Source organism: Rhodamnia argentea, chromosome 2, assembly GCF_020921035.1.
Source record: "Rhodamnia argentea isolate NSW1041297 chromosome 2, ASM2092103v1, whole genome shotgun sequence".
Lineage (NCBI taxonomy): Eukaryota > Viridiplantae > Streptophyta > Magnoliopsida > Myrtales > Myrtaceae > Rhodamnia > Rhodamnia argentea.
The window spans coordinates 4,669,268-4,681,715 of NC_063151.1; the positions used below are offsets into that span (position 1 = coordinate 4,669,268).

At 39.2% G+C, this 12,448-nt stretch overlaps 2 protein-coding genes across 2 annotated transcripts in view; both read right to left on the reverse strand.

Moving 5' to 3' along the window:
- Positions 1-714: 714 nt before the first annotated feature.
- LOC115732575 (receptor-like protein Cf-9) overlaps positions 715-12,448 on the reverse strand; it is a 29,420-nt gene continuing 17,686 nt past the window's right edge. Inside the window, exon 3 of the mRNA XM_048275103.1 lies at positions 715-1,928. Within this exon, the coding sequence (XP_048131060.1) occupies positions 715-1,928 (1,214 nt within the window). The remainder of the gene's footprint in view (positions 1,929-12,448) is intronic.
- Positions 3,175-3,864, reverse strand: LOC125313814 (receptor-like protein 9DC1). The gene is made up of 2 exons (XM_048274383.1): positions 3,396-3,864; positions 3,175-3,295 (listed from the first exon to the last, which is right to left on the reverse strand). Exons 1-2 carry the CDS (start codon positions 3,838-3,840, stop codon positions 3,246-3,248), a joined length of 495 nt encoding a protein of 164 aa, XP_048130340.1. The 5' UTR covers positions 3,841-3,864; the 3' UTR covers positions 3,175-3,245.

Below are 12,448 nucleotides of genomic sequence, written 5' to 3' on the forward strand. Positions count from 1 at the left end.
CTCGAAAATAAATTTGCACGAGAAATTCCTACACTGCTTATGTACTATAATTGTAACACAAAAGACGTGAGAGAAATAAGAGACTTCTCTTGCCCCCCTCCCCCTCCAAAAAAAAAAAAAAGATGGTCTCAACATTTAAACATAACAAAAAATGAAAAATTGGGGGCAAAGGAATGCCATGGAGCGAACTGGCTAGAAGGCCCAACGCGCAGGTGGGCCGGGCTCAGCATTGGCCCATGTTAAAAGAAGGCAAGAGAAGCAAATTCATGGCCGAAGAAGTTTCTATACGTTAATTGTTTTGAAGAGGACTAAGGTTTAGCAGAAATTTCCAGCATGGAGATCGACGAATTCTGCTAACTTTCTACTACTGATATAACTTCGTACAACGACGTGACCCACTGCTCGTACACGGGAAGATGGAAAAGATCTATGTAGAGGACCAGGTTAATGGCACTTGCTTCTCCATTTTTATTCTTCTTTTGTTTTTTATTCTTCTTTTGCTTCTTCGCTGGTTAGAACCGTGAGAAGCATGTACTCAACTGATCATATTATTCATTTCCTCAATTCAATTGACATACAATTGCACGGAGGAACAAAAAGAGAATACATCAGAAACAGGCCTTCCAAGGAAAACAACATTTCAAGCTGGTCCGGTAACATCTTTATTAACTGAATTCGCCATGCTATTTTACCGAGACAACTCCTCAAACAATTTCACTGTCCATGAAATTTGATGGCCTTCCGCTTTGGCTTCTCTGTCCACTCGGCTGCTCTTCTCTCCAGCATTCTCACACCTCGCATGAGCCATTTGGGTTTCTCTATTTCGAATGCAATGTAAGCTATCGAAATCCCAATCATGATTCCCGATGCATAGCCTACCCACACTGTCTTTTGCTCGAACCAACTCTCCTGCCCTTTGCGATCAGAAGTTGATGAGGATGCTGGTGGATGAGATTGAGCATCACCAGGGCATGCCTTTGGCAATGGAGCTCCACATAAGCCTGGATTTTCATTAAACGAGTCGCTTGGAAATGTGCCCAATTGCTTATCTTGTGGAATTCGACCGGTGAGTTGGTTTTTCGAGAGGTTTAAGTACCCAAGGGATGCCAAATCTCCCAAATTTCTAGGAATTGCTCCTCTAAGCTTGTTCGAAGAAAGATCAAGCCATTCAAGATCGATCAAGTTCCCGCGAGTCGGAGGGATGAAACCTATAAGGTGATTATGAGAAAGGTTGAGCCCTACGAGAGAATGAAGATGTCCGATAACTTCGGGGATATCCCCTTGGAAAGAGTTGTGCGACAAGTCAATAATCGTGAGGAAGGTCAAGATCTTCACTAGCTCAATCTCTAGCCCTTTCATCATCACGGTCACGGAGTTCTCGTATGACACCGATCCGAAAGATCGTGTCATATAAAGTGATTCGTCTTGCCCATTCTCGTCAGTCATCATGCCTTTAAGGTTCGTTATCAAATTGGTTGGCAACAAACCACTAAAGTTGTTGTTGGAGAGGTCCAGAATGTGCAACTTGGGAAAGAGGTGAGCTCCCATGGGAATATCCACAAGATCCTTCAAATTGTTGGATTTCAAAACAAGAACTTTTAGTTTTGGGAGTGTTCCCAACCATCTTGGGAATGTATCCTCTATCCGATTGTCGCCGAGATCCAGAACTTCCGGATTTCTACATTTGACAAGGGACCGAGGCAATGTGCCTTCAAATAGATTTCGACTCAAGTCAAGAGTCGTCAAGCTACTTCTCGAAGAAAATGAATGAGGAATTGTGCCCCGGAGGGAATTCATTCTCAAGTTCAAAACCGACGGATCGATGCTAAAAGTTGTCAAGCACCGAGGCAAGCTACCCGTTAAGTTGTTGTTGGACAAATCAATGATCTCGAGCTTTGTGGCATTGCATATCAAAGAGGGGATCTTTCCTGTTATTTTATTATTTGCAATGGAATAATAAAATGTGACAGGAGATGGAAGCGGAATTGGCCCTCCGAACTTGTTGTTGGACAAATCTATGACGGTTAATGATGTGTTTGAGAAAAGTTCTGTGGGCAACCGTCCAGTGAAATTGTTGTTGGAAATAACCAAAAGCTCAAGAGCAGGGAAGGAGAGTCCAAAAGCGGTGAGGTTAATGTAACCATTAAATTTGTTCGATTGCAAATCAAGTCTCGGTAATTGCGGTGCTTCCAGCCAATGTGGGAAGATATCACTGAACTCGTTGTGATCGAGAAATAGTGATAATAACTTCACGCATTTGACTAGGGAGCGCGGCAATGGTCCTTGTAATTTATTATTGCTCAACTTTAGAACCTCGAGATTGGTTATATTACCTAAGCATGATGGAATATTCCCAGAGAGACTATTATTAAAAAAATTTAAAAACTGGAGTGAACTCAACTGACAAATCAAAGAGGGAATCTCACCGGTGAAATTATTATTGTAGGCTCTAAAGTTAAAAGTTGAAGATGGAGGCATCGGGAGTGGTCCTTGGAATGCGTTGTTGTCAAGGGAAATAGATGACAATCTCTTCCAGTGCAATGGTGGGACGCCTCCCTCCAGAAGGTTATGAGAAAGATCTAAGTATTCCAATGTATCATGGCTTATTCCCCAAAACCACCTCGGGATCTCCCCACTAATCTTATTGAAAGAGAGGTCTAAGTCTGTTAATCTTTTCAATGAACTCAAGAAGTAGGGGAACTTGGTTAAGTTGCAAGAATTCAACCACAACACTTCAAGCTTCGGGAATGTATACTTCGGTGCATCATAGATTAGATTTAGTTCCTGAGAAACCCCAAGCTCCTGGAGATATTTAAAGTTTGTAAAGTTTTCAAACTCTACAACTCCGCTAAAGTCATTCCCGAAAAGATACAGGACTTGGAGTTGCTTGAGATTCCACATTGACGAGGGGATGTGTCCTGTGAATCCGCAACCGCTAAGCTCTAAAACTGTTAAACTCTCCATGTTACCAATTGAATCTGGTATTTCTCCCGAAAAGTTGGTATATGAGAGAGACAAATATTTGAGAGGACCAGTCCAATTGGAAGTGGGAAGAGTCCCCGACATGCCACCATTGTCAATTAAATCGAGATGAGTGAGGCTCGGTAATCGAAAAACAGTATCAGGAAACAACACCCTTCCCAAGGAACAATCAGAAGCGCTCAAATATGTCAGAGAAGAAGACAAATTCGCGAAGGACTTTGGTGAAACCATGGACATGTTTACCTTATCAAGAACAAGCTTTCTCAATGCTGTGAGATTCTGAACAAGCATTGTGAAGACTGGATTTTCCAACCTGAGAGAAGAGTACGAGTTTGCGGTGTCAACATAAATGTTGACAGAGAGATCAAGTGACACCAGCTTGGAGAGGCGAGGGATTTCATGGGGAACGGCACCCGCAAAGCTCGAACCAGAGAGATTGAGATGAGTCAATTCTGCAAATACACTCAGATTAGGCGGAATGCGCGAGCCAATGAAGTTATTACCGAAAAGGTTAAGATTCTGAAGATGGCGAAGGAGAAAGAGGGAGCTATTGGAATGGAGAGCGCCACGAAGCCGACTGCAAGCAAGGTCGAGATCGACGATGTTGCCGGTGACGCTGTCACAAGTGACGCCTTCCCACGAGCAGCAGTCCACGCTCTTGTTCCATGAGTTCGTCTTCGGATGGCCGTACCAATCACAAGAGTCCGACGCCATGCGATTGAGCAGGAAGGAATTCTTAAAGAGGAGCAAGGCATCGCGTTGGACAGGAGGGCAAAGCGGCGAGGCAAAGGGAAGGGAGGAGGAATGTAAGAAAAAGAGGAAACAGAGGAGGCGGAGGAGGATCCGATGACACCCCATTCTTGCAATTCAGCACTGCGAGTGAGTTGAGTGGTGGTGGAGGAGACTGTAGAGAGCTTCAACTCATATATATATATATATATATATATATATATATATATAAAGCCCCTTACACTTGCACAGCATCGTGAAGTGATCAACACGGGTCTTCCCGAGAAGGTCGCGGTCAAAGTCTTGTTAAGATGACATTATGGGGACACATAATTTCCAAGGTGGGGCCACTTGCGTGTGGAAAATTTCTAGTGCCTTTAGAAATTTCCATGGAATAATCTTCTTGAAAAGTCTCGTGCGCGCTATGTCTGCCTTCCCGCATTTATTATAGCAAGATGGTCAATGGTCTGTTGATGAATTTCGATTTAATACGTAATGTGATCCATAAATTTTTAATTAAGTCTATATGATCTTTGAATTTGAGCCCAATATATAATATGGTCTCTAAACTTTTAATTTCCTATTTCATATGGATCATGATCATTTAATATATGTTTAATTTAATCATTGAATTATATGAAGATGTTCGATTATCTTTCATTTAATTCAAGTTCAATTGAACATTTCTATAAATCAGGAACTAAATTAAATATATATCAAAAGTCAATGAATCATATTGTATAATTTAAAAGTTTCAAAGAAGACATTATATATTGAGCTAAAATTAAAATTAAGAGAGTTTATTATATATTAAATTAAATTTGAGGATCATTTGTGTTAATGTCTCGTTACAGAGAAAAGAGATGGAAGAGAAGCGACAGTTCTGAAGGATTAAATTAAACTTCAATTTTAGATAATTGACCTTCCAATTTTTTTTCTCTTTTATTTTGGGTTGACCTTGCAATTTTAGTTTCTCCAAGACTAGTTTTTTTTTTTTGGGTGATTAAAGTAAACTTCAATTTTTTATAGCTTAAATTCAAGTTCAATTTTGGAGGCTAGAGTACGCTGGGTACTAGTTGGGTACTAGTTGATTGTTGAAGTAAAGAGCTGGATGCCTACCTTATTATTATTATTAAAAGGGGAAAGACGTAGGCGTAGGCTTATGTTACTCTTTCGTGTCCTACTTCATTTGTTTCTCCTGACCTTGCACCTTTAGCTTTTTCAATTTTTTATTTTTTATTTTTTCTGTTAAAATGGATGAAAATTTTATTTATAGGTTAACTTATAGCTTTTTGGTAACTTTTTAAGAAGTTGGGAGTACCAGATCACATGTTTTATTTGTTGTTTGAATTGACAAATCAAAGCTGTACGGAACGTTTTGAATGAGCTTCGAAAGGGATGCGACGGAGGGGTGATTTTGGAAACACGAGAGAATACTTTAGGTTTATAATGTCTGTATGACATAAAGCACTGTTGAAGCGCTTGAGGACATAACGACATTCTTTGTAGTTTAAGGAGATGAGGGATCTTAGTGGTAAGCAATCAAGCGCCTATTGAACCGGTCTTCTTAATATCAACTGGGTTTAATATTCTATCCGAGCACCGGCAGGAGTGGAAACTTAAAGTTCGGCTCAAAATCCTTCAAATTCAAGTCTTAGTCCAGACTAGAGATAAGCGGTTATCGATTTCAAGATGGACAGATTCTCACCTTGAAATTGGGATTTGGATTGAAAGGGTTGATTCTTAGTTTGACAATCGACCGGTTTGGGAAAAAAGTGTTCGAAAAATCCTAAATTCAAGTTGATATCAATTTAATCATAAATTTCATTTTATTATAATTTTTTTAATGATGCTAATTTAATCCCAAATTTTTTGATCTATAGTCAATTCAGTCATTCCGACTAATTTCGGTAGGATATTCCTAACGTGAATGCCATACGACCTACGTGGCAAGATCGACTCTAAATTAGATATTTTTTTAATAATATTTTCTTGATTCTCAATTTATTTTTATTTCCCCCCTTTTTTTAAAATTGTGTCGAGGTGGGTCACCGGCGAGGCTATTGCAAGCGTAATGTCAAAAAGAAAATTAAAACAAAATAGAACAAACGATAAACATTTAAAATATCTACGTCAGCACAAATCGTGCTATGTAGGACAACCTTCCTCCACGCGAACGACTTCCGGGCAATATGAATGAATTGACAAATTATCAAAACATTCAAGTCTAATATGAAAACCGAAAACTTTAGGGCTGATTATTTTTTTTAAGTAATTTTTCCCTCGTTATTGACGTACATCTTTTATTTTCTTTTTTGTTCATTTATTTTTCAATCATGATTTAGGGATTTAGGCATGAGCCTAATTATTTTAAAGGGTGGAATGGAGACACGATAATGGCTCGTGAACTCTGTTCCTGTCCCTTTTATCACCGGGGCTCGATAATTAGGCTTTTAGACCAATAAATCATCCTTCTACGTGATGATGTTGACTTTAATAGGGGAAATTCACCAAGTTCTTACAAGTATTAATCTCACCGAAGCCGATATGTTCATTGAAGCTGGCAAGAGTCCGATGGGAAAATTAAGCTTCTAATTGCGGTCTTTGATCAATTGATAGTTTACGACGGCGAAAAGATATTTTTCATGTCGCACTCTTGCCCACTTTGTCTTTCACGTGAGCTCCGGTTAATCAAATTTAGAGTTGGAAAGTTATAATCATAAAAGCCATGTAAATCTAATGACCTTTTTTTCTTGGTCCGAGTGCTTGTTTTTTTTTTTTTCGGTCGGAAAGAAAATTTTCATTTAATTCGAGAGAGAAGTACATTCCTTCAAGATAAAGATGCAAATCAAATAAAGCCTGCAGAGGCTTGCTCATTCCATACAGATGCGTCAAGACACAATCGGCGGCCGGTCACCAAATCTCGTATCAACATCAATAATGAGCATACATAAAAAAATTCTCTCTTCAATAACTACGACTTTACTAAAAGGCGGTGTGTGCCTAAGTTCGGCGTTCCCAGCACCATTACCGTATAGAGAACAAATTGAAAAAGCACGGACAACGCCTTGTAAGTCCTAGATCTATTTTTAGATCGGAATATAAGAGCATCCAATCTAACTTTAGATTGGGAGACAAGACCTGCAAAATAAAAATTAATTGATCACAAAATAACTTTTAGATAACTCGATTGTAAAAATAGTAGTGGAGCTGCAATCAACTATATGGAGTAAGTATCGAAGTCGGAGCGAACGGGTAAATCCAAAATAGCATATTCTTCAGAGATGCTCGCACTCCAAATTTTTTTAACTCATCAGGACAAAACAACGACGGGATTGTCTGCGAAATCAACTGAAAAAAAAGGGCTTTGCATGGCCCTTACTTACTGCATCGTGAAGTGATCAACACGGGTCTTCTTCTCAAGGAGGTCACGGTCAAAGTCTTCTCAAGATGACATTATTGGGACACATAATTTTCATGGTGGGGTCACTTGCGTGTAGAAAATTTTTTAGTGCCATAGAAAATTCCATGGAATAAATAATGTTGTTGAAAAGTCTCGTGCGCCACGTGTACAGCACCCCCCATGTCCCGGCACTAGCAACCCTTTTGGACGATTGACGAATTTTGACAGTCCTGAATTCTTTAATTGCATTTTCTGTCCTGAATTCTTTAATTGCATTTACTGGGAAATCTTTGATCAACTGATGGTTCAAGTTCACGACGGCAAAAAGATGTTTTTCGTGTTGGACTCTGGCCAACTTCGTCGAACCCATGACTTCCGGTTAATCGAATTTAGAGTCGGGAAGATCTAATTGAGAAATCAATATAAATTTAATGACCTAATTTAGATTGCATGGCCCTTATGCGTATAGGCAAAGAACACTATCTCTAACTAATTTCACTCTTTTCACTTTTTTGTTTTTATCGTAAGAAATATGCTATTAGAACCTGAAAATTTTTCGAAAGGTAGAGATACATTTCACTCTTTTCACTTTTCAAGTCGTGTAAAATTCTAATGAATTTACATTACACGTATATTTGATTTCTTTGGCAAATGAGATGAATTGGCATTCTAATTCTTACAATCCAATCACTGTCATGGAAACTCAATCGAGCCGTGACTTATTGGAATGTGAAAAGCAAGAATCAGACCATCATCACATTCACATTTCCAATGTGAATTGATGAAGGTATTGTCCAACACACTTTATTGTGTCGTACGACAACCCGACAAGGGAATTAAAAAGTGGCTTTAGAAAGAGTGAGAGGGCATCGGGTGGCCTATAAAAGTTAGTCACGGAAGGAAATAGAGTTTAACCACAACCCATAATAATGTGAAATCCTCAAGTAATTATCATCAATTAACAGAGCAAATACCAGCCTATAAAAGTTATTTGACACTTCACTCGGACAATAATGTATATATAATTTGACTTTGAGAAATATCAACTATGTATACTTGTTTTATTCATGCTTAGACATGATCCAAACAATATAAAGCTTACAATAACTTTTAGAAAATTATCTCACACAACTTGAAGAAGTCAATAATTTTAAATTTTATATTACCACATAAACAAATTGCAATTTAGGATGTGAAAATGCAAGCATCAAGTCGTCGTCGTCGTCGTCGTCGTGACACACGCTCCCAATATTGCCAAACCAAACGCACCCAAAGTCTGTTTTCTTGGGTGGCACAAAGTATCGTCCAACGCAGTTTAATCAATCGTACGACAACCTAATCAAGCGGAAAAGAAAGTGTCGGGCCTTTTGTTTCATCCACCCAAGTGCAAGTCAAGTCAAGTCAAGTCTCCTCCATTATTTAGAACCAAAAATATCTTAGCAAGCGTCCATCCGTACGTTGTTGTAAGTTCCAACGCCATCTGCATAGGAAGCAATAGTTGCTTATTTATTTGGATGTTCCTGCATGCTACGAATATTAATTGATTTTCTATGCATATTAGTATGCTCATAACAATGACCAAACTTAAATAATCCGGTTAAGTTTGTTGACAAATTATCGACGTAGTTTCACTATCAGAAACATGCATGCGCTTGCAAAGGGAGCAGCTTGCTTCGCCTTAAAATCCCATTGAAATAAATCAATCAACGAAAAAAGATTGTTCTTATCGATACTAATTTGTCTAAATATTTTAATAGACGATAAAAAATATCGTTTCATTCATTTTTATAAACGATACAAGCGATTATTTTCAGCAAAATATTTTTCGAATCAATCATTTCTCGCGAAACAAACGGAGCCTAAGTATCCTACCTCTCTCGAGATTAATCGTCCTTGCCTCTCTCAAGACAAAAGTTAATTCTCTAAAATTTTCCCCATCTTCATTCTCCAAGCTTATATGGAGTTGTCCCCTCAGAATATTAAACTCTTATAAAGTGCTCCATTGCAACGAGAGAATGAAATGCATAAACGCAAGTAATTTACATGGCAACAGCTTTCAAAACTATATATATTTCATCTTCTAGTATTCTTTTCTTTTCCAAATCTCAAAGTTTTATCCATTCTCTTTAACTGAAGCCTTTAAGCCATTGAGTTCCCTCATAATTTGGATTATCTTTCTTTATCGACTCCATCAACACTGATATGGGAACTTATATTAATCATATGTTCATGATTGTTTATAAGTTAAGATTATCAAGATCAAATGAGGATTAGCATGTCTAGAATGCTTGCGTGATTCATTATTTTGGTTTGATTTGGTCCAGATAATCAATTTTTGGCTTTTGGCATTGGCTCCAAACTTTGAAAACCTTCCGATGCATGTTATTTGGAATAAAATAGTATGGAGAGATCACTTTAGGAAGTCTTAATAGCAATTCGCATGTTACTTCACAATTGATCGGTTTGTTTGCTCTTGCATGACCTCCGGTTTACTGGTTCTAGTTCGGAGTTGGAATTTATCACTTGGCCAAGTTGAAGAGCTTTGATGCGGCGAAAACCTTCCTGCAGCAACATGATGAAGGACAAGCATTCATTCGTCATGCGCGAAATCGCGATGACGACGTCCCTCAGTGGTCCCTCACGCTTCTGATGGAGAGAGCGCCATTGGTGGTGGCGTTGATCAAAGGAGGAGGTGGCAATTGCGGCAGTGATGAGCTGACGATCTCTTCCATCAGCGAGGCTTATTGATTCTTCTTTTTTTTTCTCCTTTTTAGGCTACTGAAGCAGCAAAAAATAGAGAGGGAAAAAACAAAACAGATATAGAAGAAGACCGAAAAACCCGACCCGCGTTTTCGGATCTGATCAGATGCGATTTTGAGTTTTGGGGCAGTCGGACATAACAAACGCGCGGTCTCTTAATGTTTCGATTCGGATTGGGTATCATTGAAACTCGACCCCAAATGGACCGTTAGACATCCCCCTACTTGCCCGTATCTCATATTGTATCCCAAGCCCAAAATCAAATTTGCTCATATCCACTGCAGCTTAATGCCTTATATCGAACACAGAGCTTTTCCTGCACTAGTCAAAAACAAATTCCCTTCCCGAAACATAGTGTGAACCTCAACTCGCACATACTGAACCATGATGACCTTAAGAATGGACAAAGACACGCTACTGACATTTTAGGTACCTAATCACCATATCTCAAAATGGATAGGAAAAAGGGTCAACCAGCTCTGGCTTCACAAGTCACTCTTAAGTGGTCGATGACGACGAAGCTTGAAATCACCTTTGAATTATATTGTCTGGAGATGGACTCAAATGACTAAACTCTCAACATTATCTTTTGGCATCTGGAGTTAGTAATGAGAAAAGTTACTCGTGCTTTTATAGATTCATCGGAAGTTTATGTACCCAATTGCTTTTTCTTGAAAACAGCATCGTTAAGAAGAAGAAAAAAAAGAATAGAGATATGACAAAAATGAACCTTTCTCTCGGTAACAAATCAACTTCCATATAAAACCCTAACAAAGCCCCAAGTGCTTAGAGAAATGTAGTTCGGGTTTAATTTCAAAGGTATATATGGTTTTCCTAAAAAAGAATAAAATCTATGAAATCTAGGGCCAAATTTATGAAAATGAGGTCAATCTAGCCTAATCTAAGCTTCTTCTATTTTTGGGGATTTTTTGAAATTTTTCTATATTTTTTATTTTTTATTTTAATTTAATTAGCTTTTATTTTATTTTTTTAAATGAGACCTGGCTCTGTTTTGCGTGGAGACAAAAGTGATGAGAAAGCTGAAAGGGAAGAGATATGGGACTTCATTTTGATTCGCGATTCTCAAAAGTAATTCTTTTTCCATAACCAACCTTTTTTTTTTTTGTTCTTGTTTTTGCTCCAAAACTGTTTTTGGGAATATAACCAGAAATAAAATCAATTACGTTACCGGATAGCATTCTCATTTTTTTTTTTTTTGGTTCTAGAAAATAGAATCGGAGAATTAGGCTCCGTTTGTTTCACGAAAAATATTTTCCCCAATTTCTAATGTTTGAGAGGCGAAAAATGAGCGGTTAACGGAAAATATTTTTTTATCAACAAAAAAGTCTTTTAAAACTAAGGAAAATGATTTCCTCGTTTTGAGAGGAGGAAAACATTTTCCACACCTTTCATTCCCCCCCTCTCTTTCAACTATTTTTTTCTTTTTATTTAATTTTTTGCTTTCTTTTCTATTTTATTTATTTTTTCAAAATTCGAAAATTTTATTTTTAAAATTTTCGGATGAAATTTATTTAATTACTTTTCTTTTTTTTGGGATCCGGGCCGGGGCCGGGGCCGGGGGTTGGGCCTCGTCGCAGTCGTAGAGGGAGATGGGGAAGTTGGTCCTGGCCTTGGCGCCGCGGAACCGGACGGCGGCGAGGTCGTAGGCGCGGGCGGCCTCCTCGGTGGAGGCGAAGGTGCCGAGCCAGACGCGGGCCTTCTTGACGGGGTCGCTGATCTCGGCGGTGTACTTGCCCACTGCCGCCTCCGCACGCCCCTGTACTTGGGTTCGCCGGCTCCGAGGTGCTGGTGGTGGGTCTTCGGGGCCGATCCGGCGAGTTCCGGGACTTCGTCGGGCGTGGCAGCGGCTCGGCTCGGAATCATGCTGAGAGAAGAAAAGAGGGGGCGGGCGGGACGGATGGATTGGAGAGGGAAAGAGGAAGACGGGGGCGGAGCTTCCTGCCCTGGTTGAAGCTCCCGTTATCTTCTACCCTGTGTGAAGAGATGGGGGGATGGATTTTATGTGAATTTTTTGCTTTCGGGGCGGGGGAGTTTGCGTGTTTTTCTGTTTCTTTTGGCCTTTCCTCTGGTTTCGTGGGTGGGTGCGAGAGAAAGAACGAGAGAAAAGATGGCCTCCATTTATTTTCTTTGGGTGGAGAGTTCTCCCTTTTAAAAAAAATAATAATAATAGTAATAATAGTAATTAAAAAAAAAAAAGGAAATTTGGTCGGAATTGTTTTGGGGGTTTCTGTGGTTGAGAAATGGCCGGTTTTGTTGTAATGCAACCGGGGTGGGGGTATCTCCTTCTCTTACGGTGCTTAGCTTCTCTTGTCTTGTCCCCACCAACCTCCTCCTCCGACCACCTTTCTTTCCTTTCTTTATTTCCTTCTTCTTCTTCTTTTTTAAACTTCTTGAGGTCGATTTTTTTTTTGTTTTTCGTTGCTTTCGCTCCTTTTCTTTTCGTGAAAAATCTTTAAAAAAAATTTCCCTAATCTCTTCGCCTCCCCCTCTTTCCCAAACAAAGCATAACGATGGTGATTTATTAAATGCGCGTCTCAAAAAAACCAATAGGTA

Bases quoted from the DNA above. Each gene is read 5' to 3' on its own strand.
- LOC125313814 (XM_048274383.1), bottom strand. From the start codon at position 3,840: ATGGGGTGTCATCGGATCCTCCTCCGCCTCCTCTGTTTCCTCTTTTTC. The intron at 3,296-3,395 runs GTGCCGTTCCCC...CTCTTCTCTCAG, and splicing joins CTCTGGTTCGAGCTTTGCGG to GTTGGAAAATCCAGTCTTCA.